The 27,379-nt window shown below is 38.9% G+C and overlaps 1 protein-coding gene across 2 annotated transcripts in view; it reads right to left on the bottom strand.

Moving 5' to 3' along the window:
- The window catches only part of plch1 (phospholipase C, eta 1), a 48,527-nt gene that overhangs the window by 13,749 nt on the left and 7,399 nt on the right, over positions 1–27,379 (bottom strand). Inside the window, exons 1-10 of one of the 2 annotated variants that reach the window (XM_079353888.1) lie at positions 25,339–25,918; positions 12,919–13,065; positions 10,935–11,178; positions 10,568–10,697; positions 8,421–8,591; positions 7,731–7,824; positions 5,690–5,893; positions 4,691–4,811; positions 2,263–2,434; positions 45–152 (exon numbers count right to left, since the gene is read on the bottom strand). In XM_079353888.1, the coding sequence (XP_079210014.1) occupies positions 45–152; positions 2,263–2,434; positions 4,691–4,811; positions 5,690–5,893; positions 7,731–7,824; positions 8,421–8,591; positions 10,568–10,697; positions 10,935–11,178; positions 12,919–13,065; positions 25,339–25,381 (1,434 nt within the window). In that variant the 5' untranslated portion in view covers positions 25,382–25,918. Of the gene's footprint in view, positions 1–44; positions 153–2,262; positions 2,435–4,690; positions 4,812–5,689; positions 5,894–7,730; positions 7,825–8,420; positions 8,592–10,567; positions 10,698–10,934; positions 11,179–12,918; positions 13,066–25,338; positions 25,919–27,379 lie in introns of those variants that run through there. The other variant, XM_079353889.1, reaches the window with a different exon arrangement.

The following is a 27,379-nucleotide window of genomic DNA, read 5'->3' as shown; positions in this document are numbered from 1 at the left end:
TTTACACATCATGTCTACAGCTACAGTACATTGCTCTGTCTTACATTACTGCTCTTCATCTTGAAGTCATCCTCAATTTCATCAGCACTGTCATCATCAGACACCTCTCCCTCCTCAGCATCCGCAGAAAGATATGCAGGCAGACGCTTCCCCTGGAAAGTGAGGACAGACAAAGAGACGGGAGGCGAGTGACAATCAAAACTTTGACCCATGCATGTGTCTTTAATTTAGCACAAATCCCTGCTCATTTATTTCAACGCCCACACAGGTTGCACCTCTACAAATGTATATTTAATCTAGCATTCACTTCATCCACACTCAGACACACACACACACACACACACACACACACACACACACACACACACACAAGTTAAGAGTACCCCCTTTCAAAATCTGTTATGTTGCTCCAACTGGTATTTATAGCCAGAGGGAAAACCATTAATGTCACATAACAAGGAACAAAACACACATTCCTGCACGCACAAGCACACACACATAAATAGTACAATCAGCTGCTCTGAGAAGCTCCCCGGGCAGCTCTTTCTGCAGAGTGGAAGCCCATTAGTGAGCCATTCCGAAGGTGTGAGTGGGAGTCAAGATTTTTCCAAGCGTCTTCTTCCAAAGACTCTTACTAGTTTATATCTCCACCCTTGTTTTAGCCACTGCCACAAGAAGCCTTTTCTCTCTCTGCCTCGTATCTGTAACTGTCAAAAAAATATATTGTTTTTTTTCCTTTATTGTCTTATGACTCTCTGCTCTCACCTTCCACGGGGCGGATGGAGAGAGGTGAAAGGTTCTCCAATAAGGGCAGGAGAGGAGGTCGGGAAGAGATGGAGGAAAATTGTTAGAGAGGACTAAAGGGCTTTACAAAAGATCAATAATGCTTGGTCACTGTTCAGACATGTGGCTGGAGACGGCTCCTGTTTGCAGGGAACAAAAGAGTCTTTCTTCACGAAACAGATAAAGTCCATTTTATCTGGTTCCTATAAAAAGAATCCAATAAATGCTGAAAGCTTTTGCTTGTCCAGATGCTCTCTCTGTGTCTGTGAGAATGGCTCCGTCCGGGCTGTTGGATAAGGATCTTCTAGGACTGAGGCTGTCACAGTGAGAGCTGGTATTTCATAATCAAAGATAAGATGTTAAGTTTCCATTCTTTCTAGGATGATCATATCAGTCATGTTTCAAAGGTTCATGTCTCTGGACACATTCCTACAGTAAGAGCTTGGAAGAAAATAGCAGATGAGAGGCCATACATTGTAATTGTCACCTATGTGGCTACATTTTGGTAAACTCTTAATTGAGGTCAGAGGAGCTTAATTTATAAGTTGATCTTTTTTGTGGTCAAAATAGGCTTCATAATTTAACCCTTTTTCCTTTAAAAATATTTACCCTACCAATTTGCAATGAATGGAACATTTGTCTGAGTCCCAATACACAGTGTTCCAGTTATAGTACAAGAAAAAAGAAGTCATTGACAGATAGGAAAAAGCTTGTGGAAAAAAAAAACAGAAGTATTATGAGATATTTGGAGTTATTTTTCTAAAACCAAGCAAATAGAGAGCATAGGAACAGATGAGGTCTCTAAGACTTCCACCAGCTTCAAGTTTCTTAAGATCATTTCTAAAATATGTCACCAATTCAAGGGATCCTCATAAAAATATGACAAGTCATAAAATATCAAGCTTCAACTATTAATAATGTAGTTTAGGGCTGTTAAATAGTGACATCAAGTGGAATATTAAAACATTAGCAAGATGAGAGCTCCCGTCTCGCATCCAGTGACTTTGGAGCAACTCATCAGTCTGAATGTTTGCTCAGGAAGTTTTGAGGACAGAACATGTGCACCACCAGGAGACAATTAATTTTAAGTGAATGACAGGCTGCTATATTTATTATCAATCATCCAGAGAAAAAAGTCAGAGTGAGCCTTTCTAGTAAGTTGAACATTTTTAAAGATAGAATCAGAAGGCGCATGATAATGATGATGGAACATGTTTCAGACTGAGATATTGAAAGTGAATGCTAAATTTGTTTTATTTGACTGTCGATGTTGACCTTGGTTTTTTTTTGTTTTGTTTTTTTGTTTTCTGTGCTTGTGCTCAAAAACAAAATTCCCCTAGTGGTACATTAAAGAGAATCTGAATCCACACATATGATCCAGATGCTTGTATTTAAAACCTTCCTAACTCACTGGGGATATTCCCCCAAAAAAATATTCAAATATGACTAATATATAACTGTGTCAAAAGATGTCCTTACTTTGATGAGAATCTTGCCCTGCAGGCTGTGAGGACTGGGTAATGTTTTGGATGCTCTGCTCAGTACGTCTTCCACATTCAGTTTGTCTCCAAAGATCTCTCTTAGGTACTGAGCAATCTTCTTCTGCTGCTGGATGCTGCAGTGATTCTCTATGGACAAGATTACTGGGTACCTGGAGACAGAAAATAGTAAAAAAAATAAAATTAAAAAAAAACATATTCAGGATTACATGTATTTTATTAAAATGTCGTAATATTTAGAAAATGTGTCTTGAAGCAGTAAATCATATATACCCACATGGATGGTAAAGAGTCAAATGAAAAATACACCTTTCTTCACTCCTGTGGCATGATGTGTGTTGGATAGGTGTGTGAGGTGTTTGTGTATGTTTTCATTTAGAAAAGGTGAAATAACTTGTGGCCACACAGCAGCACAGCTCAAAGGTCAGGTTTTTCTGACTGACAGCTCTCCCTCAAGGGGACACAGTCACATTCTCAGCTCCACCTCTGATCCCCGAAATACACAAATAAAAAACTCACAAACACACACTCACACAAATGGCCCTTGTCCCAAAGACAAAAAGAGACGAAAGACAGTAACATCCAGAGCCGTTTTATTTTGACACAGACTGTGACAAGCAGGAGCCTCTCTCAGGTGAAACTGTGTGGCGGCTCAATGAGCCGTGATGTGTCGATGTGTGTGTGTGTGTGTGTGTGTGTGTGTGTGTGTGTGTGTGTGTGTGTTCTCTGTGTGTGTAAAGCAGAGACTTGGTTGCAATACAGCCCAGGGCCCATTAATCATATTAACAGGTGGCACTGGTGATAAAATATCAGGTAAATGGAAAAGGTGAAACAGCCGAGTGAGTGACATGAGAGAGAGGAAGAAAGAGAGAGAGAGAGAGAGAAATAAGTGGATGTTAAATGTGTTGATCTATACTTGCTGCCAGCTTTTAAAGAGACAGAAAACATGTTTTTTATTTAATTCACATAAATTAAAATATATTTATTCATTTTATTTTATTATTATATTTTTTTTTTTTTTGGGGGGGGGGGGGATTATGCCTCTATTACAGTGCCAGGAGAGTGGAGTTGGAAATCGGGGAAAGAGAGAGTGGGGAATGACATGGGGACAGGTTGGATTTGAACCAGGATCACCTTGGGCACACCATCCAACCACTAGGCCACCCCAAAGACTGATTGATTGATTGTAATCATTCCTTTTGATTGTCAAATTAAACTGATGTGTCTTTGGGGGGGGGGGGGGATCACACTTTTCAGGGATGTAATTGTTGCACATTTTGGACAATACCCGTCTATTTTGTGTTTGACTTTTCAATCAAAACAAAGCTAAAGACATCGACATCTTCACTCATAAAGACTGGAAGAGGGGTAACTGTCAGCATTGCTGTTGTTACTACTAGCCCCTTTTAAGCTACCTATCACATTTTGGCATCAGATTCTAGCTGTACCCTGATGTTATGGGCAGATGTAAATTGTGTAATTTGGATCACACAACTCTTTGTGTGAAAGCAATCCTTTTTTATTCGAAATTAAAACTTGTTCAAGTAGATCAGTAGTCAGAGATCCTGCTTTGTACTGAGATAATTAACTAGCAGTTAGTGTCCTGGAAAATAAGTTACATAAGAGATGGACCACCTTAATAATTTAGTGTAATTGCTAACAACATGTACATGTTAATTACATAATTTGAATATACTCCAATACAGTTTCCTACATCTAAATAAAGAAATGGTTTCATAAAACAGAGCCTGTAATCATGAGGAGCTGCAATAGATGTCAAAGCAAGTAACCGTAACAGCAGGAAACTGCATCTTTCCGCACTTTGTTTTGGTATTGCTGGACCCAGCAGAGACAAACAGTTGCTCCTCAGGGAGCCAGAGGAAACGCTGCTAAACAGATGGCTCAGTAATAGGTGCTAATTACTGCCAGCAATCTCTTTGCTCCGTGATGAAAACAAACCTGGCTGTCTAAATGTTGCAACTTTCTTCTTAAACCTTGTAAAAGGAAACCTTCCATCAAATTCATTTATCGGCATTTCAAGATAGCAGCTATATTTTCAAGATGTTTATAAGGGGACTAACACCTCATCAAAGTGGAAGAAGAAACACTTCTCCACATAAGAGGGCAATACACAATCAGCACTACTATCATACATATTCTCTACATATTGTCAACCAGAAAAGATGTTACAGTCATATTTGTATGTGTGAGTAAACCGTGAGAGAGATGAATAAAATGTCATTTCTATTTGGCATTCCGGGCTGTTTTCTCACCACACAATTCCTTTGGGATAATGGAAGTGTCTTGTTTCCATAAAATGTTACCCCCCCCACCCACACACACACACACACACACACACACACACCCACACACCCACCCACACACACACGCACAGAACTTTGACTTACTGGTTATTTATGAAGGCATATTTATTGATGGTCTCGATGACAAACTTGAAAGGTATCTTGGAGGTCAGAGTGTAGCCGTGTTGGACCATCGGTTCTCCTTCGGGACCGTCCCAGCAGTCCACTGCAGGGATACACCGAGGAGATTATGCATGAATAAAACACTGCATGTTGTTCCTGCTCAGGCAGACATTTCTCACTTTTAAGCTTTTATCTTTAAATAAGGTGAGTTCTATATTGTTCTTATGTATAATCAGCTATTTCCCACATAAACCCACCTTTACAGAGCTGGTTGTCATTGCTAATGTTGCTGTTTGTACTATTGTTTTAATATGTCCTTTTTATTTGCTTTGTCTTCTTTTTAATGTGACTGTGAAGTATCTGAGTAACTTGAAAAGCACAATATAAATATAGTGCATTATTTTAACTTATTATTATTTGAATGTGTCTTAAAACATGTACAATATTAGCCAATCCCATTCATGCACATTGATACACCGCAGACAAAGAAGAAGGAGCAACTTGGGATTAAGTGTCTTGCCCGAAGATATATCGGACATGTGGCTGCAGGAGCGAGGAATCGAACCCCCTTCTGGTTGAGAGATTACTGACTCTGCCACTGAGCCACAGCTGCACCCACAGTATATAACATATGATGAAAGAGAGTTTCCTTGAAATTTTATGGATCAAATGATACTTGTCCAATTAAAGCAGGCTTCTCACAGCAGACATTAAGGCATCATAATATCAATATCTGAGAAGCACAGGTGTTACTAATTACATTAATGAGGGCTCAGTTTAATTGTCCCTGTCCCAGTGAGCCTTGACAGTGTGCCACCAACTGCAGGACACTTGAACTAAAGCAGGTGAATGCTATTTGATTGTAAAGAATTTGATTATTTACACCTGCATGTTTCCTGCTAATGCAATGTCAGATAATCTTTTTGGGACACAAACTGAGCATTGCACGGCGGCCATATCTCAATGTAGATGCACCCTTACCTTCGACACAGCGACAGCCAGACTGCAGAACCCATGCGTACATGTCAGTCTTCGAGTGGGAGAGGAGCTGGTCTCCAGTCAGGTACGTGTTGTGTGAAGAGGCGATGAAGTAGTTAGAAAGAGGCTGGTCCATATCCTGATTCACCTCATTGTGCAGGGGGTTGAAGATGTCACACGTTGGACTGCGCATAAAACTAGTAAAACCTGTGCAAAAACACCATAAAGCATTACAGGAGTATACGAACAAGATTGAATGGTAGAACAATTGAATGGTTTACTGTATGTGAAAACAGCACAGAAGTTTTGACCATCGGCTTAGATGAAGCCCTGCCTGCTTATTGGTGGGACATTCGAATATTTAGTGAGAGGTCTTAAATACAGACATGTATATAGAGAGGTATACAATACATTAATGGTGCTACAGGAGGATTCCTTTAAATAACATTTGGGTATCTGTTGACCATGTTTTTTTTGTTCTGAGGACTTACAGTGAGTCAAATGTGCCTTATCCTTGAAATTCTGAACATGTACAACTGTTTAACTGGAAATCCTGCCGATTTTGATGTTTCTCTTACAATTGCAGATTATAATAATGACTAAGTAGGCCACTTGCAAAAGCAATGACAGCAGCCCATTAGCCTCATCTGAACATTGGGCTCAAATAAATGCGAGATATCTTATAAAAACAAGCTTACAACTAAAGTACGATGGTGAAATCAGTCAACTTTATACCTTGCTGGATGTCAGCATGTTATTATTGCTATTGTGAGCATGTTAGCAGGTAAAAAAGCTCAACCCTTGTGCTTTTGTGCAAACAGAGCATTTTGATGAGCACATACATTGTTAAAATGCAGAATTAATTGTGAAAAGCTGAAAAGTAGAACAAGTATTTCATGCCTGCTCCAGATATAAAGCAAACCAATGTTGCCTTGGAACAAAAAACAAAAGGTTTTCATTTGCAACAACCAGAAACTATCTGTGCCCCTTATAGCAGCTTGTAACAGTGACATCCACAAAATCTCTCTTTTTGCGTGGGTTGATCTTCAGGAAGAAAAGGCAAAGGAGGACAGACAGAACACTCAAACCAGAGTCGAGAGGTTTGAAACCACCCTGCTGGTGGATACACTTCACACAGCCAACTTGATTTTAGTGCTACAGCATGAAGGGGGACTGAGGGGGACGAAAGCATCCTTTTATCCAAAAAAATGAAAAATGAGACAGGAATACCGAGAGTGGGAAATAAGCCAGAGAGGAAAAGGAAGCAGGCAGTGTATTTTGAAAAGGGAGATTGTGGAGGCAAAATGGAAAAATGTGATGTAAATATTGGAAAGATTTCTTGTATAGGAAGTAGATAATGATATTGGACATGCAATCTCATCTTGGTGCTACCACCTGAATCCAGATGTCTACAATATGCTATCTGACATGAATCCTGAAACCATTTTTTTTACGTGACTCTATTTTTACATTACTGTCTCATCTGACTGTATGTTTAAACACTCACATTTAATGCATGGAGGGTAAGACATACTGGTGTGATCAGTCAGCCCTTCATGCCTCCAACAACAAGATTAGTCTCACCCCTCCTCCTCCTCCTCTTCCTCTCATCTCCTCTCCACATACTCATTCCTGTTTTTTTCAGTCACACTCTCATTTGCTCTTTTTTTAAACCTCAATTCTGACTTTCCGTCTTTGTTTTTTGGGGGATCTTTTTAAATGTTTCAGAGTAGTTTCATATTTTGCAATTGCTCTAAAAACCTGTGCTACAGAGTGAAAGTTAATTACAAAAAGAAACTACTTTTGATAAACAGCCTAATAGATCATCTCATTCCACACAGCAACTATCATTCAGTGCTTCAAATAGGTTGAAAAATAGCATGAATGATGTGAACGAGCTTATATTTCACAACCTTAAGCCTCGACAAAAAAAATCCTGATCTAATAATTCTATTAATCTAATTTTCAGAGACAAGAGTAAAAAAAAAACATGTAAAAAGTATTTAGTTAAGCTGAAAAGAGAAAGGTAGTGGGAGAAAATTACCTTCTATCCCCATGACGCCTCTCTGTTTATTTTCATCAGACATTTCAAACTTGTTGACGATTTCTGCCACATATTCTGGAGTCACATTGGTCATCTGTAAAGAAAAAAAATTAGCTGAGTGAATAAAAAGTGATTGTTCAGGAAGTAAATCACACTGACGTATTCCCATCATGAATGCTTATTAAGTCACAATAATTTCCCATTACTATAACACATTTGTGTGGCTATTTAATTAATTGTCAGCCATGTCGAACAGGCATGTCCCAAAACAGTATAAATGATTAGCATGGGAGACGTGAGACAATAAACACAGAATGAAAAAAAAGAAAGAAATTGGATTGGATTGCCGTCAAGAGTTTCAGAGACACAAAGAAATATGCTGTAAGAAAAAAAATGGTAGGGAAAAAAAACTGCAAAGAACAAGAAAGGGGCTCCCAGAAGGAAAACCAATTTCAGGAGTGATAGATTGGCTTTGTGGAGCAAATTCCTCTAGAGAAACAGATGAGGCAGACAGAGTGGCCTGATGTTTGACTAAAGAGAATAAAATCAATCACAGACTGCATTTCAAATTGAAACGGTCGATATTAAACTAAGTATTTTTGACATCTCATCATTAAAATGTTTCTTCTTTGAACATCTGTTGCTGGAACTTTATATTTAATCTACCCTGAGACCAGTGTGACATCTGACCTTCTGCTCGTTGCGCAGCAAGTTGGCCAGCTCCTCGGCTGTGAGGTGGTCCTTCCTGTCGCTGTACGCCATCATCAGCAGGAACAGGTCTCGTCTCATCGACATCATCCTGTAGAAGACGGAGAACTCCTCATATGTCAGCGTGCCTTGCTGGTCGTCGGTGTCTGCCTCCTGTGAGGGTGAGTAAATCACATGTCAACCACAATACATCTTACATTAGAATATTAAGAGGGCTAGACAGCATTAGTGAAAGTCAACACAAACTTGGTTTACAGTGTTATATTTAGGTTGATATGATAGAGTTTTGAGATGGAAATAGGATACAGTCAAAAAATGGGGGTGGGGGGGAAATGTGGGAAAGGAGCCACAAGTCTGATTTGAACCTGGACTGCTCGCGTGGAGGGCTATAGCCTCTGGGATTTGCACACAAACCACTAAGCAACCAGTGCTCCTAAATTGGTCTTGAAATCATTTTTCACAGGAATACATTACATGAATGCTGACTAGGTTGCACTAATCGCACTTCAGTGAGAATTGAAAATAATGATAATGTTAGATTCCAGTCATGCTACATTAATGGAAACTGGAACCAGAAAAAAAGGACAAAGAATACAAAACCAAAAAAAATAGACTCTTCTCCTAACAAGAAATCAGTTTTTATATGAAGACTATTTTAAGAGATAGAAGAATGAACTGGAATATTGCCGAAAAATCAGGTTACAATGTACTGCCCCAAACTAGTAATCACTGTCAGTGACATGGCAATATCAGCCCTTTTTATCTATCAGTCATTGTCTTAAAAACATATGTTGTTTTTTTATCTCCATCTCCTCTCATTTTTCTTTCACACTGACAAACACAAATCACACTAGCAAACACACACACTCACACAACAAACAAATCAATCAGATTTGATTTTGTCCTAACCTCCTATCTGACTATAAGTTGCCTGAGGAGACACACTCTGTCTATTTGCTGGGATCCCTCATCTCATATTACCTGGATCTCACGGGGGCCCATTACACTCCACACTGAATCTAATAATACCAGCTAATGCTTCCATCACAGTCCAGTAATGAGCCCGCTGTGTTCCACAGGAACGTGCTCAAAGACAGAATGTACACAACCAGCAGAGTAAATCACTGTGATGGACTTGATCAGAAAGTCATGGACATAAATCAAAGATATTTAGGACAAGTTGTTCAGGCTCCCAGACCACTGTCTGCCAATGCTAGTATTATTGTAAGCATATAACAAAGCAAATAGTGATTTTAGACAAATTAATTATTCACCAAACCTTCAAATACAAATGAATTTAAGAAAATGTATTCTAGTTTAACTTAAGCTTCAATAATCAAGTTCTTTCACCTTGACCTTGCAGCATTAACCACGATGAAAGGTTTTAAAGTCTTGTACTTGTGTAACTCTCATTGAGATGGCCATCGCCTTCAGTATCTAAGCCAGGTCTTCCCACCAAACCTATATTACCCAGCAAGACTTTTTTCCCACACCTGCTACCAATAAACCAATTCTGCACTGCCCACATACTCTGGGATGATTATTTACCCTTTCCAAGATTGTTTTTGCAGCCTGAGGTTTTGCAGCTGTGGTTTGCTTTGCCTTTCTTGCATTAACTTATTTAGGATTGGCTATCAGACTTTCTCGCTGGATATAACCTTAATTTTGCTTGTGTATGTAAACACATAGTAGAAGAAAGCTAAAATAAATGGTTGATATTGTCAGCATTGTAAACAGTATTTTGTTACTGCACATATCTTAGAAAAGTTAGAAAAAAAACAGATTTTGTTTTAAATATTGACATGCTCCATAACTTAATCTTTTCCTAAAAGTTTTTTAAAAAGTGTCCTTCTCACGTAATAATTTGAAATATTCCTTGTACACTAATAATGTGAATAGGAATAATAAATGCAATATTAATCTGACATCATTGATGTTTGATATGTATGCAAGTGAAATGTTTGGCTAAAAGGAAATCAGACCTTTTTAATTTAGTAAAAAGATTTGAAACATGTGTGGTCATGTTCTGGAACGGGTAGCTATTGAGCATTGGAAATGTAGATGTGTGTTAAAGTCTGTATTTAAGATTTGATTCAGAAGTCAAAGTGAAAACTTATTTATATTCTTACCTGAAACATCTGCTTGACCTTCCTGCGCGGCAGATTCACATTCAGTTTGTGCAGAAGTTGGTAGATCTCTTCAATGTTCAAAAGGCCATCTCCATTCTTATCAGCCTCCTCGAATGTCTGCTTCAACCACGTCACACAAACGTTAAGGAAGAATGAGATTACATGTATGTCTGCATTCTCTCCAACCTTGACAAATGTCTATCTGTCTGTAAAGCAATTTGGATTGGCTGGAAAGAAAAAAAAACTTCCAACTCATATTCATAAAGCACTCCTAAGTTGTAGGCAATTGTGCAGAACCCAAAATTTGTTCTTTGGATCAAATTAGTTTAATCAGGGTGAGCCTCTGTCTTTCATCTTGGAAGGATATTGGTCGTGGGTTCTCTGCCGTTTGGCCAGCGAGTCCTCATCACTGATCCCAGCCATTAGATAGCGCAGGCCAGTGATCCAGGTTCTGGCTTCTTCGGCATTTGACGTCACCAGGTCGAGGGACTCCATGTGGTTTCCATGGTACATGGTGAAACAGCAGGCCTGGTCAAAGCTGCCATCAGCATGCCGGTGGAAGATGTCTGATTGGCCGCCCTCTGTCACTTTGTACAGTGAATCAATGGTGACTGACGAGGAGAGGTGAAATAGAGAAAAGAAAAGTTCAGTTTTTATGTTTTTATGGGAATTACTTATTTTATCAAAGATACTACACTGTTACACTTTTATATATACATTTAGTCATATGATGAATACTTAAGAGAAACACAGCCTTGTATGTGAGAAGTGGACTCTGCCATTTTGACGTCGCCCAATTGGGACGAACATTTTTTAAGTCTCAAGTTCAGATTGGTTTTGTTGTTGTTTTTTTAGGTTTATTTATTTTTTTCCAGAAGTTACGATTTTTGGACAAGAGTGTCGACTTTAAGGTGATCAAGTCATCAGCAGGGACCAATCATGATCTGGAGCTGAGTGCTACGTTCAGGGTGAAGAAGATAAAAAAAGAAAGAATCTGACTTTTAGAAAGTTGTCATTTTCCCACTATTTGCCGACAATGGGGGAAAAAATAGTCTCTGGCCTTGTGTACAGCAGCAATGTGCATATTGATTTTTCAATTCAGTAGCATGCTTGAGCTGAAATATCAACACAGTATTTAACATTCAAACTGGATTGACAAGCAATCAAAACCAATAATACAAGCAAAACTACCAAACACACCGCTTTTGAAAATAACCAACATCAAGATATTCTTTTTTAGAGAATCAGTGCACAGTTAGCTGAATGGTCCTACATTTTTTACAAATATACTCAAATGGAATAATAATAAGACTAGTGCCTGTTATAAATGGATATTTTCCTCAGAACACCATTATAATATCAAGTGATTAACAATTATAATATAAATGTTTTTTTTTAAGTATTTTTTAGTTGGTATAATTACCTTCATACCAACTAAAAAATACTTCACCATGATCCATTTCAAAATTACTAAACATGTTTTTCTCAATAACACTCACATCCCTTTATATAATCTCATCTCTGGAATTCTGCTTCAACAACGAGAAACATTACGGAGGTCTTATTTTGATCCTGCTGTTCAGACAGATAACACACACCACACAAGCACTGATCCCATGGACACGCACACACATATTGTAAGGAAGAACTGGGCAGCTGCTGTTTCTCTTAATCATTTTAATGGAGAGCATCAAAGAGGCTTATCTAATGCACACACATGAATACAAACTGCCATTTTTTTTACATGTGTAGGAGCAGGACCACCAACCTGCTAAAGCACAGATGTGTGCTGCAGTAGGTTGATATATTAAGCCAGAACAGTATAAAAAAGTGACACTGATGTTTGAGTGGGCCTGGAAATATTTTGCTTATAATCCCCTCAGAGAGAGAGTCTTTCCAGTTAAAATAGGCAAGTAGAGCAAAAGGCAATCTATAATGTGCCTTTTAACATGAGACCTGAAACAAACATTAAAGGACCATTTGTAATGGTAATGGAAATCCTCAAAGCAATGCTTGCAGATATTTGAACAATGTCTTTCAACTGTTACAAATGTTGAGATGAAGCACCAACCATAAGAAACACATGAATGATTAGTTTGAGCCCATGATACTTGTGATGAGTTCATTATATCTGAAATCAGTGGAGGGCCCACTCAACTTGGATGCTGCAATTTAGAATGATTTAATGATTTAAAATGACTATAATGTTTCAAACTTAAGCAGTAGAATAACAGAGGCTGTATCTGTGGCAGTGATAAAGAATAGTGTGTGCAAGCTGTATTTGTGTGTGTGAGCGTGTGTGTGTAGGTGTGTATGCGTGAGAGAGAGCGTGTTTGTCCATGCATACTCACTCTTTGCCTTCTCACTCTTGCGTGAGGGCTTCCAGCGGATGCAGGAACGGTGCTCATCCAGGTAGAAGAGTCTCACCAACCCTTTGTGTCCCGCCTTCAGCTTCACCATCTGTGTCCCCGACTGCATCACACTCATGCATCGCTCCACTGCAGAACAAAAATCCCACAAAAACAAACACTGGGGTCAGCGAAGCACTTTATCAGGACACAAAAAGAACAGGTGTCTGGCTAGATGTTGTTCCTTTTCAGGAAGAAGTGAGGCAAAGTGTCACAGTGTCGGTCAATTAGCAGCGGAGGCAGCAGCTGATGTGGGTCAGAGTCCAAACTACAACAGAGATGCTACTGTGGGAACACACAAGGCTGCTTTTCTGTAACACACTGACCTGCTGATGAGACGAAACAGAGAGAAGGAAGGAGAGAAAGACAGAGCTAATGTGTGTCTCTGTGTTAAAATATTCACCAAACTCAAACTGTAGAGTGTTCAAAAGGACATCTCCATATCATGCTGGCAGCCCAAAACAAAGTTTAACCACTTTAAAGCAAGTCTTATTCAGTCCAAAGGTTTTGAGATCTTTGTCTCAATAGTGTTCTCCAGTACAACAGAGGCAAACGCAAAATAAGTAGCTTTGAAAAATTATATTTGAAGAACATTGTTCTCTTTTATATTTGTTCTTTGTAATGGATTATTCACAAACTTTTCCATTCAAAAGTTTTGAAAGCAGGATAACTTTAAACAACGGGGAAAGAAGTTAAAAGATGAACCCTGATAAGGATGAAACTGATACTACATTGTATCATGAGTTACCTTTGATTATTGATCAAATGTTTTTTTAAAGGTAAAACCCATGCATTTGAAAATTGCATGGCAGAGGAGCCACCACAGCTGAGATTTGCTTCAAGTTGATTTGTTGAAAATGTGGCTGATTCTAAAGGTGAACTATGGAGTTTTGGTAGTGAAATTTGTTGGAGAAGTGAAACAATACTATGCTATATTTTCTGAACTGAAAACACAAACTTAACTCAAAGAAAAAAATGGGTCTCTGAACACTTTTGGAGCATAAAGTTGGTGCATCATGGCAGTTTTATATCATATACCAACGAACTTGCATGCTATAGGTGTTTTGAAGTTTCACAGTGTGCAAAGGCAGATGATAGCTATCCAGCTTTTCCAGCAATCCTTTAAACTGCAGTTTATACAGTATTTGCATTGTATATGGAGAGGAAGAAAAATAAATCTTGCATTTATTTATAGCAAATGCTTAATTAAAGATGCTTGGAACAGAAGAAGGAAGAGTATAAAAGTGCAGAGGTCTGAAGAGGAGAACAGTGGGACAGAATGATTGAGAGAAGTTACTTTGTGTTTGATTGCCTCACTGCCTGATACTGTCCTGCATTGAGAAGGATAAAAGAAAAACTTCAAACCTTGGACTTTTTTGTGTGGCAGCTGGTGGCAGGAATACAGACGAGGATGACAGCAAAGAGACGGCGAGATTTCTAGCCTCATTAGTGGTGCGTGTGTGTGTGTGTGTGTGTGTGTGTGTCTATGTGTGTGTGTGTCTATGTGTGTACATGAATGCATGAGTGCATTGTTTGTTGATGCACCGCTATAAATGTAGCAGTTGTTTTGCATTTTTCAGGCACAGGTACCCACAGAAATATGCCATCATTTAACCTTTTTGTAAATATCTTTCTATCTCTTTTTTTATTTTTTACATTAACATTTCGTCTGCAGGATATTACAGGATACATTGATGTTTTATGAAGTCCACTCTGGTTACAACTCTCTATCTCTTAACATTTGATTAGATAATGATGAATTATACTATACAATATAATGGAAACAAATTGAAGAGTACAAAGCCAGATACCTCTTGTTAAAAAATAAAAACAAACGAGGATAGCCTTTGGTTGTCACCTGAAAGTGCATGTTTGTATATGTAGTATGTGTAATGATATCTCATCATTTGAAAAAAATGGCAAAGACTCAGACTGAAATTAACACTTCATAATTAACAAAAACAACTCAGTCAGGCCGAACGACTAAACACTGCATTTAAGAACACTCTTCAACTGAGCCGAGTCCTTGTTAACAGGCTCTCTGTCTTGTCAAAAGGATGACAAAATTGCTGTTCTCACTTTTGTCTGAGTCGTAGATACTCACTTCAGGGACATTGCTCATCTCACACACACACACAAGAGAGTAAGCATAAGAACGTGAGCCTGAACCTGTGTTTCATTTCCCAAGACAAATCATGAAAGTGTTGAGGGCCACACAAGCTGCTGTGTTGGTAGCACCATCTAGGATGTGGGAAGAGAAACAAGCAGCCTATAACAGCCATGTAAATGAAAACGTATCCTTGAGTTCTAATATCCTTTGGGATCTTAATTCTCTCTTCGACACACATTATTGTTGGTTTACTGAGACGACCTTCCACCTGGGCGTGCTGAGAAGAACCCACACAAGGTCAAGGTAAACCAAAGCCAACACATTGGCACATTTTTCAGAAATTCACTGGTATATTGAATCTGACTTTTCTTTTGTGATGAATTAATCTGGTAATATGTGGTTTTATTCAAGATTGGTGTTTGCAAAGGTCATCATGAAAAGCACACCACAGCCATTATACTAAAATGTATGATTAATAGAAAGGATTACTGATGTGAACATCTAATATGAAGCATGATAAACAAAGCAACTCAATGTGGCATTTACAAAGAGCAGATGTACATGAAATGAACACATATTTTTCTTCAAAAATACAATATGTCATGAAGAAAATGTTTATACGGAATCACACTTAAGCTAATATGTGTTTTGGATAAAGACTACTGTGGAGGCTGTAGCCTAATTGAAAAGATGACTTAAATGACTTTTTTGCCTTAGAAGGGAAATGTAGGGGGAGAGAAAGTGGGGAAATATGCACAAAAAAAGTGTTTCAGGATCTGGATTCAAACCTGCTAATGTTTTCCACACAAACAGCACTCAAAACATACATGAGAGATAATCTGTTGGCATTAATCTCTTTATAATTATCACTGTGAATGGCACTTCAAATATTCCTATTTAAGTCATCATTATTGCAGTTTGCACTTACAGTTTCAAAACTTAATAGCGGCCCCCTTTGAAGGACAGAAAGTGCAGTCCGCTGAACTTGATTTCTTTACTGCGTTTTATGAACCAATCCACTTTTCATTTTGTACAAAGTCAATAATGATCACCAATGGTCAAATTAAATACTGCAATATATCATCGTCCTGTTCCCCGACCATTGTGTCTATCATACGTCGTGCACCGATATAAAATTGTACGAACACATAGAGACAGCCAGGACTGCAAACCCTGTGATTGGTCGACTGAGTAGCATCGTGCTAACAGCATTTCTGGTATTGCCAACATTTTCTGCAGAAGGAAGAATGCTAGTACGCTGTTTTATTAGCTCCAACTCCAAAATAAGACTCTTGGTATCAGTCACCATGGTTTCATGTACATCAACAAGCGGATAATAAGTAGGGTGGAACTGAAAACGGGTGATAAAACTATAGAATCGCACAGCCAACTAGCATTTGTTAGGTATGGCATTGCCACGTTATGCAGCAAAGTATTATTTAAAACAGATGAAGAATGAATACAAACACATACTTGTTAATAACATCTGAGCCTGTGCGTATAGTGTTGATAGAACTCTTCAAAGCTGCAGAAAACAATGGGACAATGAAGAGATTCAGAAAGATGAATTAATTAGAAACAAGAACATAGGCCTTGCTGCATTATTTATCTCTTATAGCCACTTGTGAAATTCTCAGCTTCATTAGGGACAGAATCTGTGAGCACCCAGTGTCAAATGTGATTGTATTGCTGTATTGATCATATCTCCACTCACTGCTGCAGCTAATGGGCACCTTGTTCTGTAGCTTATTTCATTTTCAGTGTAGAAGAAACGCTTTCAGAAACTCTTCTTCAGTGCTTCGAAATGCAACAAGCTAAATCAGTTGAAATACGTAAAATTGTTTTTTCCAAAAGTAAGCCAGAAATATTTCACAGAAGAAAGGGGAAGTTGATGCAGAAGTTGGAATAGTTTATTAAAAGCACACAGAGCAGTTAACGGCTATAATAAGGATCATTAAGAATTGAATCTCAAACCAATGGTGGGAAGATTGGAAAGCTAAAGAATGAAGAAGAGATGGTAGAAGAGAGCTGCCTTGTAATCATGATTGAGGACTGGTAGAGATTGTTCTCAAAAGACTAGATAAATCATCACACTCTTCACACCTTCAAGCCAATCTAATGCCTGACTTTCACTCCAGCATCAAAGCTCACATAATCAGTGGGACGATTTAGATTTATATCTAGTATTACTTGTAATTCTCGAATCTACCTTGCAGAAAATGTGAATCTAGTGTCTTCTTAACCCCATCTGGCATTTGATTGCAGATATCTGCAGGGGTACGTGGCTATGTTATCTGTTAGGGTTCTCCCCTTGCAACCTTGCAGAAAGGGATTCAAAAAGAAACAGCAAATGCAGCAAGGTGTAAAAATTGTGGATTATCATCTAGAAAAGCATCAAATAAAGCATCTTTTTTTTTCTTCATACTCTACCTTTTGCTCCCTTTAATCCAAGTCAAATAACGTCTGCTTTTGTGCATTCAAGAGTGTGTTTGTGCATGTGTATCTTGCATGTGTGCATGTTAAAAAACTCATCTTCTCTGTCGGCGCAGAGCAGAGACAGCAGATCAAAGCTTCGTCTCGCCACAGAGGCCCAGGCAAATCAAACATATTTTAATGGGGTGGGCAATAGAGACGCCTCTGTAATAACCTAATGAACAAAGAATGACCTCACTTAGATCCACAGAACACAGGTCAGACCGGAATGACAAAACAATGCCATCAACAGCAGTTGTCATTCCTCAATTTTCAATCTGAACTGTCATTTTTAATATCAACATGATGCAAGAACCCTCTCATCCTGTCTTGCAGCCTAATTTTTATAAGTCTATCATCATTTATTGTAGCTGTTACTGTTAGATCTTTGTTAAGATTGTTTTGAGGGTGCTGGCTGAAACAGACAACAGTCCAAGTTTTAGCATAATTTATTCATGACAGCATAAATTCATATTCAGCAACATCTGCCTGATCCTTCATGCACTATTCATGTGACATAAGGCACCACTGCCTGAAACCTCCATGAAAGTTTGACTGTTGAGACACAACAATCAAAGCAGTCAAACGGAAATAAAAACCGTATGAATGAATCTTCCATTTTTCACTTACTGCTTTTTTTGTTCTGTTGGCTCTCATTACCTGAGGGCTTGCCTTGTGTGCAGAAGTTTAATCAAGATTCAGTTTTTAGTTGACTTTCTGTCCACAAAATAACATGAATTAAACAGAATTACCGCTAAAACACAAAGATACATTTTCTCTTGCATGTATTATGAAAGACTCATTACGGCTGCAGGTTCAAAGTCAAGTATTGCAGAAAGAGAGCAACTGGATCATCGGGACACTTTGATACATAAACATGAGCTCCATCTCTTTTTCTGTGCTGCAAATAGCCCCTACAAACAACCCAATATGCAACATACATGTTAAGTTGGCAGAAAACACCACACACAGTAAGACAAAATATTTTTTTGATTTAATATTTAAGGGTTGAAAAGAAGGAAACTGCAGTGAAATAGGCTCACATTAGTTAATTTTATGGGTTTCTTTATGTTAGTCATACTGAAACAAAAGTGTAGCCACACACACAGACATAAACTCACCTATTTGTGAAAGCCTACATTTCTGTGGCACAGCCAAAGAGCCACTAATGTGGTAGACGTTATGTGCCAGGATAGTTGCGACAGTTATGACAGCCGTTTTTTTAGCTCGACCACAAAAAAAGGGAGATGGTGCTTTATGAGCTGGACCAAAAAGAGAAGAACGTATTTCATCCATTCTCTCTGCAGAAAACAGAAACCAATAGAAGTCTTCTTCAGTTCAGTTGAAGTAAACAACACACTCAGCTCCACCTGTAGCTTCACAGTCTAAAAAACTCTTGGATTTCTTCACATCAGACCAGAACCCAGACTTTCTTCAGACAGAAAGCCTCCACACTCCGAAAAAAAAAATCAAGCAGGCAACTCAAATCTCCTGCTGTTCGTCCTCTTCTGATCCTTCCTCTGATCTGTGGCAGCACCTTCGCTTTTGCACAGTTCTCTCTGAAAACACACAGACGTTTCAACCTGCAGGTCATCTGCTCTCTGTTTCTGCCTGCTGCTGTGAGCATGCACCTCTCTTTAATGTCCGCGGGTCTCTCAGAACATGTTCGGGTGCCGCTGTGGCTGCCAACATGCTACCCTGCATGTTCTGCATAAATGAGCTCCTGTATTGTTGTTTCATGAAGTGATTATGAAGATGATGGGGGGTTGCGGAGAGTGCAGCAGATGTGCGTCTCTGCACATATCATCTGGGTTCCATTGGGGTCAACCATGGGGCTATGAGGATAAGAATGATGACATAACATACACGGTAACACACTTTAAAAGGAAGATTTAATGGGTTAGCATGTGGGATATGTTTGTCTGGGTGTGTTTGTGTGTACTACAGGAGTCACTGACAGCACATCTGTCCATTTTGTACTTAATGCGCCTCCATTTAACATAAGCTTCACTCCCCCTGAGGGTGAAGTCCTAAAAGCATGATCAACTGTCTCTACTGACATTATAATGTACTGGAGCATACAATCACAAAGACCCCTTTCATTTGGAGCAACATAGTACTACAATAAAAGGAAAGCCCATCAGGCTACCCCTGAAACATGGCGCAAGCAAGGATGTGCATGTCCAGAGTAAGATTAAAATGTTGGTGATTACAGGCACGTATCAAGATTTGGCTTGGTGCAAAGAGAAAAACGTGTACTGTTTAGGTAGGAAGGATAGCTAACAATGAGGTGGAGATAGTATGATTTATCACAGCTTTAGAAACCTGTTAGTTCTTTTGAATGGTTGTACATCCCGCCCTCATTTTCCCCTGAGATGGGAGAGCTCTGTATTACATGTCTGAAAAGGAGCCTCCAATGACACAAAAATTGTCATCATTGCATCATCGGAGGCTGTTTTGGTTAGCAGGGATAAAACTACATTGCTGGTTCCTCATATTTTCGACCACTGAAGCAGAAGGACGATTACAGATGAGTGGGTGGGACCTCACTCCCAGAACTTTACATCCGCCATCTTGCTTGGAAGCTATGCTAATAGGTTCTATGAAGAAAGAGAACTAACACAAATGTGTGAGATTGTTTCAACCAAAGCAGGTGGGAATGAAGTAAGACGGATTTTACAGGAAGAGTGTGCCCTTATATCAGTGAGTTGGTTATGATAACACAAAGTGTTGCACTACAGTGGGCATTAATGTAGGTGCAGCAAAAAGCCTGCTTACATAAAGAGGAGCAAGAAGCCATAATGCTACAAAGTTTGTGGAAAATGGTGCCACTTAGTCCAGCAAAGTGTGTTTCCTTGCATATATCTAGGGTGATTTTTCAATCCATGAAATTAGATATTCCCACTTGCACCTCAACAAAACGTGAAGTCAGAGTCTCCAAAAAAATATCACTGCTTGAAACTGCATTACACAGATGTGATGTAATAAATGTTATACGGGAGAGTGGAGCGTAAATTTGATGAAAATGTATTTCAAGGGGGATGTAAGTCTCATACCAGTTTTTTTTTTTATTTGGTTTCAAAATACTATGAGATTGGAGATTCAGTAAAAAAAATGTAAGAATGCTATCTTAAAAACAAAACAACCTAAATTTATTCTGATGACTTAATTATGATAACATAGGTGCTTTTATAACAATAAATTGAGATATTTTACAGTTAAATCGTGTATCTGGATTATGGTAAATATTTAAAAACAACAAAATGAATTAATTTAGGGTGATAGCATCCACTCCTCTTCACTGTTGTCTCCTTGGACATTCAACAGAATGTTGAATAAAATGAGTCAGACGCACAGCTCTGTGACCAATCACTCCAGGACAAATGGGAAATCAGGCTATAACAGGGTTTGACAAGTAGTGCTAGCACATTTGTGACAGCTAACTTTTAGTCCTATCAAGATGTTTTCTTTTGTCTACTGTCTTGTTTCAGCCACGCAGGCCTTAAAACCTTTTGTAGACTGCTTTTGCAGGTGGAGGGCACAGAAACTGAATCATTCAGTCTGAGGTAATGCATATAGACAGACATTCTCATCAATCCCTGTGGGGCCACTGGAGTCTCTAATCCACCTGATGTTTGTCACTGTAGGGAAACATAGGGGAAAACATCATGAATACATGTTGACTGCAAAAGTATTGGAGCCACACAGCCAAGATGCAAGTTTATTTTTTTTATATTTTATTCAAAGAAAAATAATATCTTCCATCTTAATTGTGTAGTTTGTTTTACTACACTGGTATGTTTGGTTAAGATAAAGTCCATTAAACATCAGCCAACAATCGCACAGCTCTGATATGTTATTTATCAGATAAAGTAAAACTGCAATGCTTTAAAAAGTCCAAAATCACTTAAAACAGCAAAAAGAGTGCACACAAAACACATATACAAATCTAACTTGTAATTTCAAGTGTTGTTCTTTAACATTGGCTCCAAAAAGTGGTCATGAATCTAGGATCTAGGAAAAGGCTCATAAAGAAAAAGCCAACAATTGGACCCAGAGTACAGCTTGTATTTGCCAAGGATCCATTGAGCACATTCAATATTCAGAAGGATATTGTTTGACAGAATCTTTCAACCTACAAAAAAATGGTTTCATGGTTGTTAACATGGTTTTGTTGAGGCCACTACTTGGATAAATGTAATGAAAAAAATCTGATTCAAAAAAGAAACTGCTACTGTAGCCTGGTTTGAGTAGAAGATGAATTTGTACATCTTCAAATCAAACACCCCCCACAAAGGTTGAGAGTATAGTTATCTCTGTATTGCAGCCATTCTTTCAACAGAAAAAAAAACATAATTCACTCAACCTCAAGAGACCACATGTGGGAAAAAAAGGCATAACCATGGTTTGGAGGTTAGAATTCTGACCTTAAACTGCAACATCCCTCCGGCTTTAGACAGATGTATCTCTCTCTCTCCATCATTTCACATTATTTGTACTATTTTATTATGGTTCCTTTAAAGAATCTTCTGATGTTTTAAAAAACCCATTATGTGGTGAAAATATCATTTGTGTAACAGGAACCCTACACACTGTAACTATCATGTCATGTGACAGTCAAGCCACAATCTTGCTGTTAAAAATCCCCATGCAAAAAGTGCATGAAAACTGCAGTTTCTTAAATGTCACTCGAGGCTGGCTTCAAAAAACAAGGAAACACAAATAAGTCCCATATTAAAATATTCATTATAACAATAGAAATAAAAATGTTACAACATGGTTCAAAAAATGATTTCGGTCAAGATGGATAATTTCTTTATTTTTAGGACTGACTGGGTATGATTACAAACTGCTTCCATGGCTGTGGCTTTTTTAATGTAAAAAGCCTTCAATTTACTGTACATATGGGACATCTATAGTGGCACTGATAGGCAGCTGCTACAGACTAACAACACTTAATTCTTATGAAATTGAAAGCGTATAGTGGCAGTGTTTCCTCAAAGTAATAGTTTCAGTGCTTCACACGCTACATAGCAGAATTCAGTATGCTACTCTCACCTCAGGGGACAAACTCCAAAATAAAAAGTAATTAAGACAAAACCTGTGTGTAAGAAGTCAAAAATATGTTGGTATATCCACTCATTAATGACTTAAAAGGTTGGGAAACGCAGTGAAAACCCACACTTATCTCACAGTCAGCCACCCCACCTAATTAAGAACGCTCAAGGCAGCAGCGATGCTACAAACGGGTTCCCGGGTCTCCTCGGGGAGCAGGGTTTGAAGCAGCACCGGAATAAAAATAAACACATGACAACTGCAGCATGATAATGCATTCACCAAAAGATGCTACAGGGGGGCTCCCTGAGTGGAGGAGTTCACTGCATAGACATCAAAGAAGGGAACTGAAGACGTGTGTGTGTGCGCGTGAGTGAGTGTGTGTGTGTGTGGGAGTCTATATGTGAGAAGGGGTTTTAAGTATTGATGTTGGTGGTTTCTGCAATGTTAAGGCGTCTTCTTTCTTTTAAACTCAGGCTGGATGACTGTGAGGAGATGGAGATACAGTATCTTTGGCAGCAGAGCCAGACTGCTGTGAAAACTGTCTGATCTACTGCTTCAAATGAAATATAACTGTCTCACTGGTGCTACATTTATAGGGACATAGAAGATGGCTAAAAGTCGCACTGAGTATATTAAGTTGACCAAGCTTCTGGGTAGCTTATTAACTGCAGAGGGAGTGGAAGAAAATGAAATAAAAGCAAGTAGTTGCAAATAATTTGGATTCTATTTCTCACTAAGGCATAGTTATATAGAGCACATTTAAAATGCCTCTAAAAACTCTGCAGCTGCAGCTTGATATCGGTGATAGCCTTAAGAATCCCAGGGAGTTTGTATAACCTGTTATTTAACATTCACATCATGTATGCTTGATTTGAGAAAAAATGTTAAAAAAAAAATTCCAGCAGCTAAGTCAATAGGCATGAAGATACTTTAAGTGCTCGTCAGTGAAAATTCAATGTAAATGCAAATTAGGCTTCTTCTGAATGAAGCGAAAAAGACAAAGAAGCATGTTAATGAACCTACCTATGAACAATATAGAGCTAGTTGATTGACATATTTAAGCTTAACTGGAAAATAAAGGTGTAGATACAGAATAGTAAAAGGGATATGTGGCAGGGTATTATTTACATTTGTTTAAAATTACTTGTGTTTCAGCTCAATTGCCCAAGAGAATATTTTTTAAAACAGGACCTGATCAGATATTTAATTCCAGCTTTGGGCTCTTGAATGTCTTTATTACTTGGTGTTAAATAAATATTACCTTAATAGAGGGGAGAAAAGAGAGGAGAGGTAATGTTTGAAATCTTTCAGTACTTGTTGAGTTTATGTGTTGATTTCAAACTGTTATGTACTTGAAAGTGTTTGCATTGATTGACATCAACATCAACTGAACTCCAGCTGTTAGTGTATCTCTGATTTCTGTCTTCATATTTCTAGACATATTTCCGTTAGTACAACTTAGCTCTTGGAGAAGAGAGGAAACGATTGATTATAAGCGCAACTTCAGTAAAAATAGGAAAATAGCTGAAAGGATGACTGTGTGTTCCCATGGTGGCTTTCTCTGCCCTGGAGCGACAGCAAGAAAGAGGAAATGACAAAGGGGGATGGGGGCATGCTGAGATTCCTCATCAGAACAGGAGAGATACATGAGGAAAAACACATTTTACATGGAAAAGCCATTTCCTCCATGTGGTGATGACTAGCAGCCATGCATGCTCCTCCAAACCTCTCTTCCTCCATCATCTCTTCGCCTTTCTATCGCTGTAAACGGACCAGTGGTGGCATGCAACTCCTCTGAGCACAAGGGTTGCCAAAATGAATAAAGAGGTAGGCCATTTGTCCAATGCAGCAGACAGACACCATCATCTCTCAACACAACTCTCACAAAGATAGAGAAACACCAGGTCATGGGATGAAGACTGACAGCTTGACACATCCTGCTAGGGATGCAACACATTTTTGACCGCACACGGAAGAGAGAAAGGGGTTTCACTAATAGCCCTGGGACTGCTCAGGTTTCAGTTTTGCTATCAAAGCTCGGTCCAAATCTCTGTCACATTGTCTGGTGCAAACATGCCCTGCCCGGCTTTCAAGAGGTTCCTATTTATCTCCGCTGTTACTAAGTCTGCATGGCATTGGATAAAGCTATGTGGTGGTCATTTTCGCAGGCATCTTCTTACCAAGCGATTCTATAAAGACCTCAGAGGTTGTTAGATTTCTGTTCGTGGAGCAAAAGATGCAGGGTTGTAAACATCAACACCTATGTGCTATGTGGACTGAGGCCAAAGCAGGTCCTGTCAGAACGAAAAATTCAGAGGCTTTTCTGCCCCCTGGTGACGATCACAAAGGGGTATTTTCAGCACCAGGGACAGTTTCATATTGCTCTGCTGAGCTTCAACAGGGTGTCTCATTTAAACTGACAAAAAATGCAGTAAGTTTTCTTACTCCAACTGAAATGAAAACAGACTTCTGCAATGTGTATATGTTGTCTTTTTGGCAAAAATGTAAAACACATGAATTTTGACAATCTCTATCGACTGTAGCGGTTTGAGTGATGAAATTTTTCAAGAAGAAAAAAGCGCAATGGAGAAATTACGCATGAGCTTCTTGCTATATTCAAAGGCATATACAAAGGAATGCATGCAGCACACAGTATCCCCCCTCATTTATGAGAGACAGACACATCAACAAAACATCAAAAAAGACGGAGTATGATCCCTTACCCTTTTCCAAACTCAGATTCCTGCATATTTCAAGTTCTGCCATTAAGGACTGGAGTTGTTGCTCTCACAAGCTCCCTCCATGCGTTTTAGAATTTTTTTTTTATTTTTTTTTTATCCTGGTTATCGCGGTGTGAAAATCCGTCAAAACATGCCTGATCAATCAGTTTATCTAATTAACAAAAAGCGCACCATGTTGATGAAATATCACTTTTTATCGAAGAAAAAAAAAGAACAAGCTCTCAAAGAAACTGCTCCTCAGCATCTACCTCACAGAGTGTTCTGCAAACCTCTCACCACCCCAGCCTCCGCTTGCACATCCTACCCTCTCACCATGCAGGCGCTACACAGAGGCAAAAGGATAATCCGATTTCTCACGCGCTCGATGGACTGGAGAGTGGATGTTAATGAGAAAGAGCGAGACTGGCGCGGATTGGGTTAGAGTGAATGATGGCGCGCAGAGCAATGGCTGAACCAGCTGTGTTGGTTATTTGGACATTTCACCAGCTTTGCCCGCCAGTCTGGTTAGGCTCTTTGGCAATAGTTTGACTTTTTTTTTTTTTTTTATCATATTGGGATCTTGTGACTCTTGGTTTGTTTTGGGGCAGCAATTCCTTCGTTTATATCCATGAGAGAGACAAAAGTCACCGTTGCGCATGATGTCAGCGCTCTGACCCAAGCTTTCTTAGTCTGCCCCAGTGTCTCTCAGTCTATGCCTCGAAGCACTCAGAGGATCCAGTTGGAAAACAGAATTCCTAGAGTGTATGACTGCTCTGCAGTGCACGTGCCATCAAATAGGCTACATGCATACATAAAAGTCCCACGAGAGTTAAAAGAGAATCTCAGAAAGCACATATTTTTGAACATTAATTAACATGTAGTTTTTAAGTGTGTGCGCTGCCAGCCTCTAGTGCCTTATCCTAGGTGAGTCAATTCTCTGATGAAAGTTTGGTCAATGTGGAGCACTCAGATTAGTGCTGTTCATTGGTCTAGGTTAACTCTTTTTAATTAAGAAATGCAGGAGACAATTACAGAACCACTAGCCACACAGTTGAGCACTAAGAGCCAGAGGCTGGGGATACCAAATTGATTAGTGCTGTCTGGAGGAACAAAGAGACATGTCTGAACACCAGTGTCATCCTGAGTCTAATGGTCTGTGGTGTGTCAGTGTGTGTGATAGAGTGAGAGAGAGAGAGAGAGCTCTCCATGCATACTTGCATGTTTGTGGGTTTGCTTGATGTAATTGTAAATCTATCTTCATTCACACCTGTCTGATCTCAGACAGTTTCCCTTCCGCTCACACCGATTCATGTACCATGTCCAAACAAAAACCATATGCAACTCTGTCTTCAAGAAAACATAGGAAACAACTTGGAGAGGGGAGTAAGGCTGAAGGAATCAAGGCCATGTAGACATAAAGGAAAGAAGACGATAAGCAGTTTCTGTAAGACTTCATACCGATCAGAAAACCTATGTCGTGGTCATGATCAGAAATATAGAGAGAGATCAAATGAATCTGATCTGCATCTGTTTTTTGCAAATACAACAGACAATTATTTCTACTTTCCTTCTTTTTCAACTCAATTTCGCTTCAGTTACTGTATTCTGCTAGATAAGATTCAGATTATGATATCTTCAATTGACTGTAAGGCTGTTTAAGTCTCAATTTTTGGGTTAGGGCTTTCTCATTTTCCTGCTCAGATGGCATTTTATTTTAATTTTTTAAAGAAAAGTCCACTTTTGATTGAAGGAGTTGTCCTTACGAATGGAGAATAAATGAGTTAATTCCCATAAATGTGATCACATCCTTAAAGTGTGACAGAGGGTGAAACTGAGACTCGTGTTCACTCTCTACATCAATCAGGTCCATTCATCGTCCACAGCAGTGAGCTGAAACAATCCAGTTTGATTTCTGCTACAGAACAATCAGAAAGCGCAAACTCAGTCTGCCATGGTTTGATGCTTGCTGTTGACAGTAGGGTTAGCCTTTAAGTGGTCTGTGTGCTGTATGTGTGACAAAGATATGTCTTTGATTTATCTGGCA

Source organism: Symphodus melops (assembly GCF_947650265.1).
Source record: "Symphodus melops genome assembly, chromosome: 10".
NCBI classification, from domain to species: Eukaryota; Metazoa; Chordata; class Actinopteri; order Labriformes; family Labridae; genus Symphodus; species Symphodus melops.
This window is presented reverse-complemented; position numbering and strand designations above follow the sequence as displayed.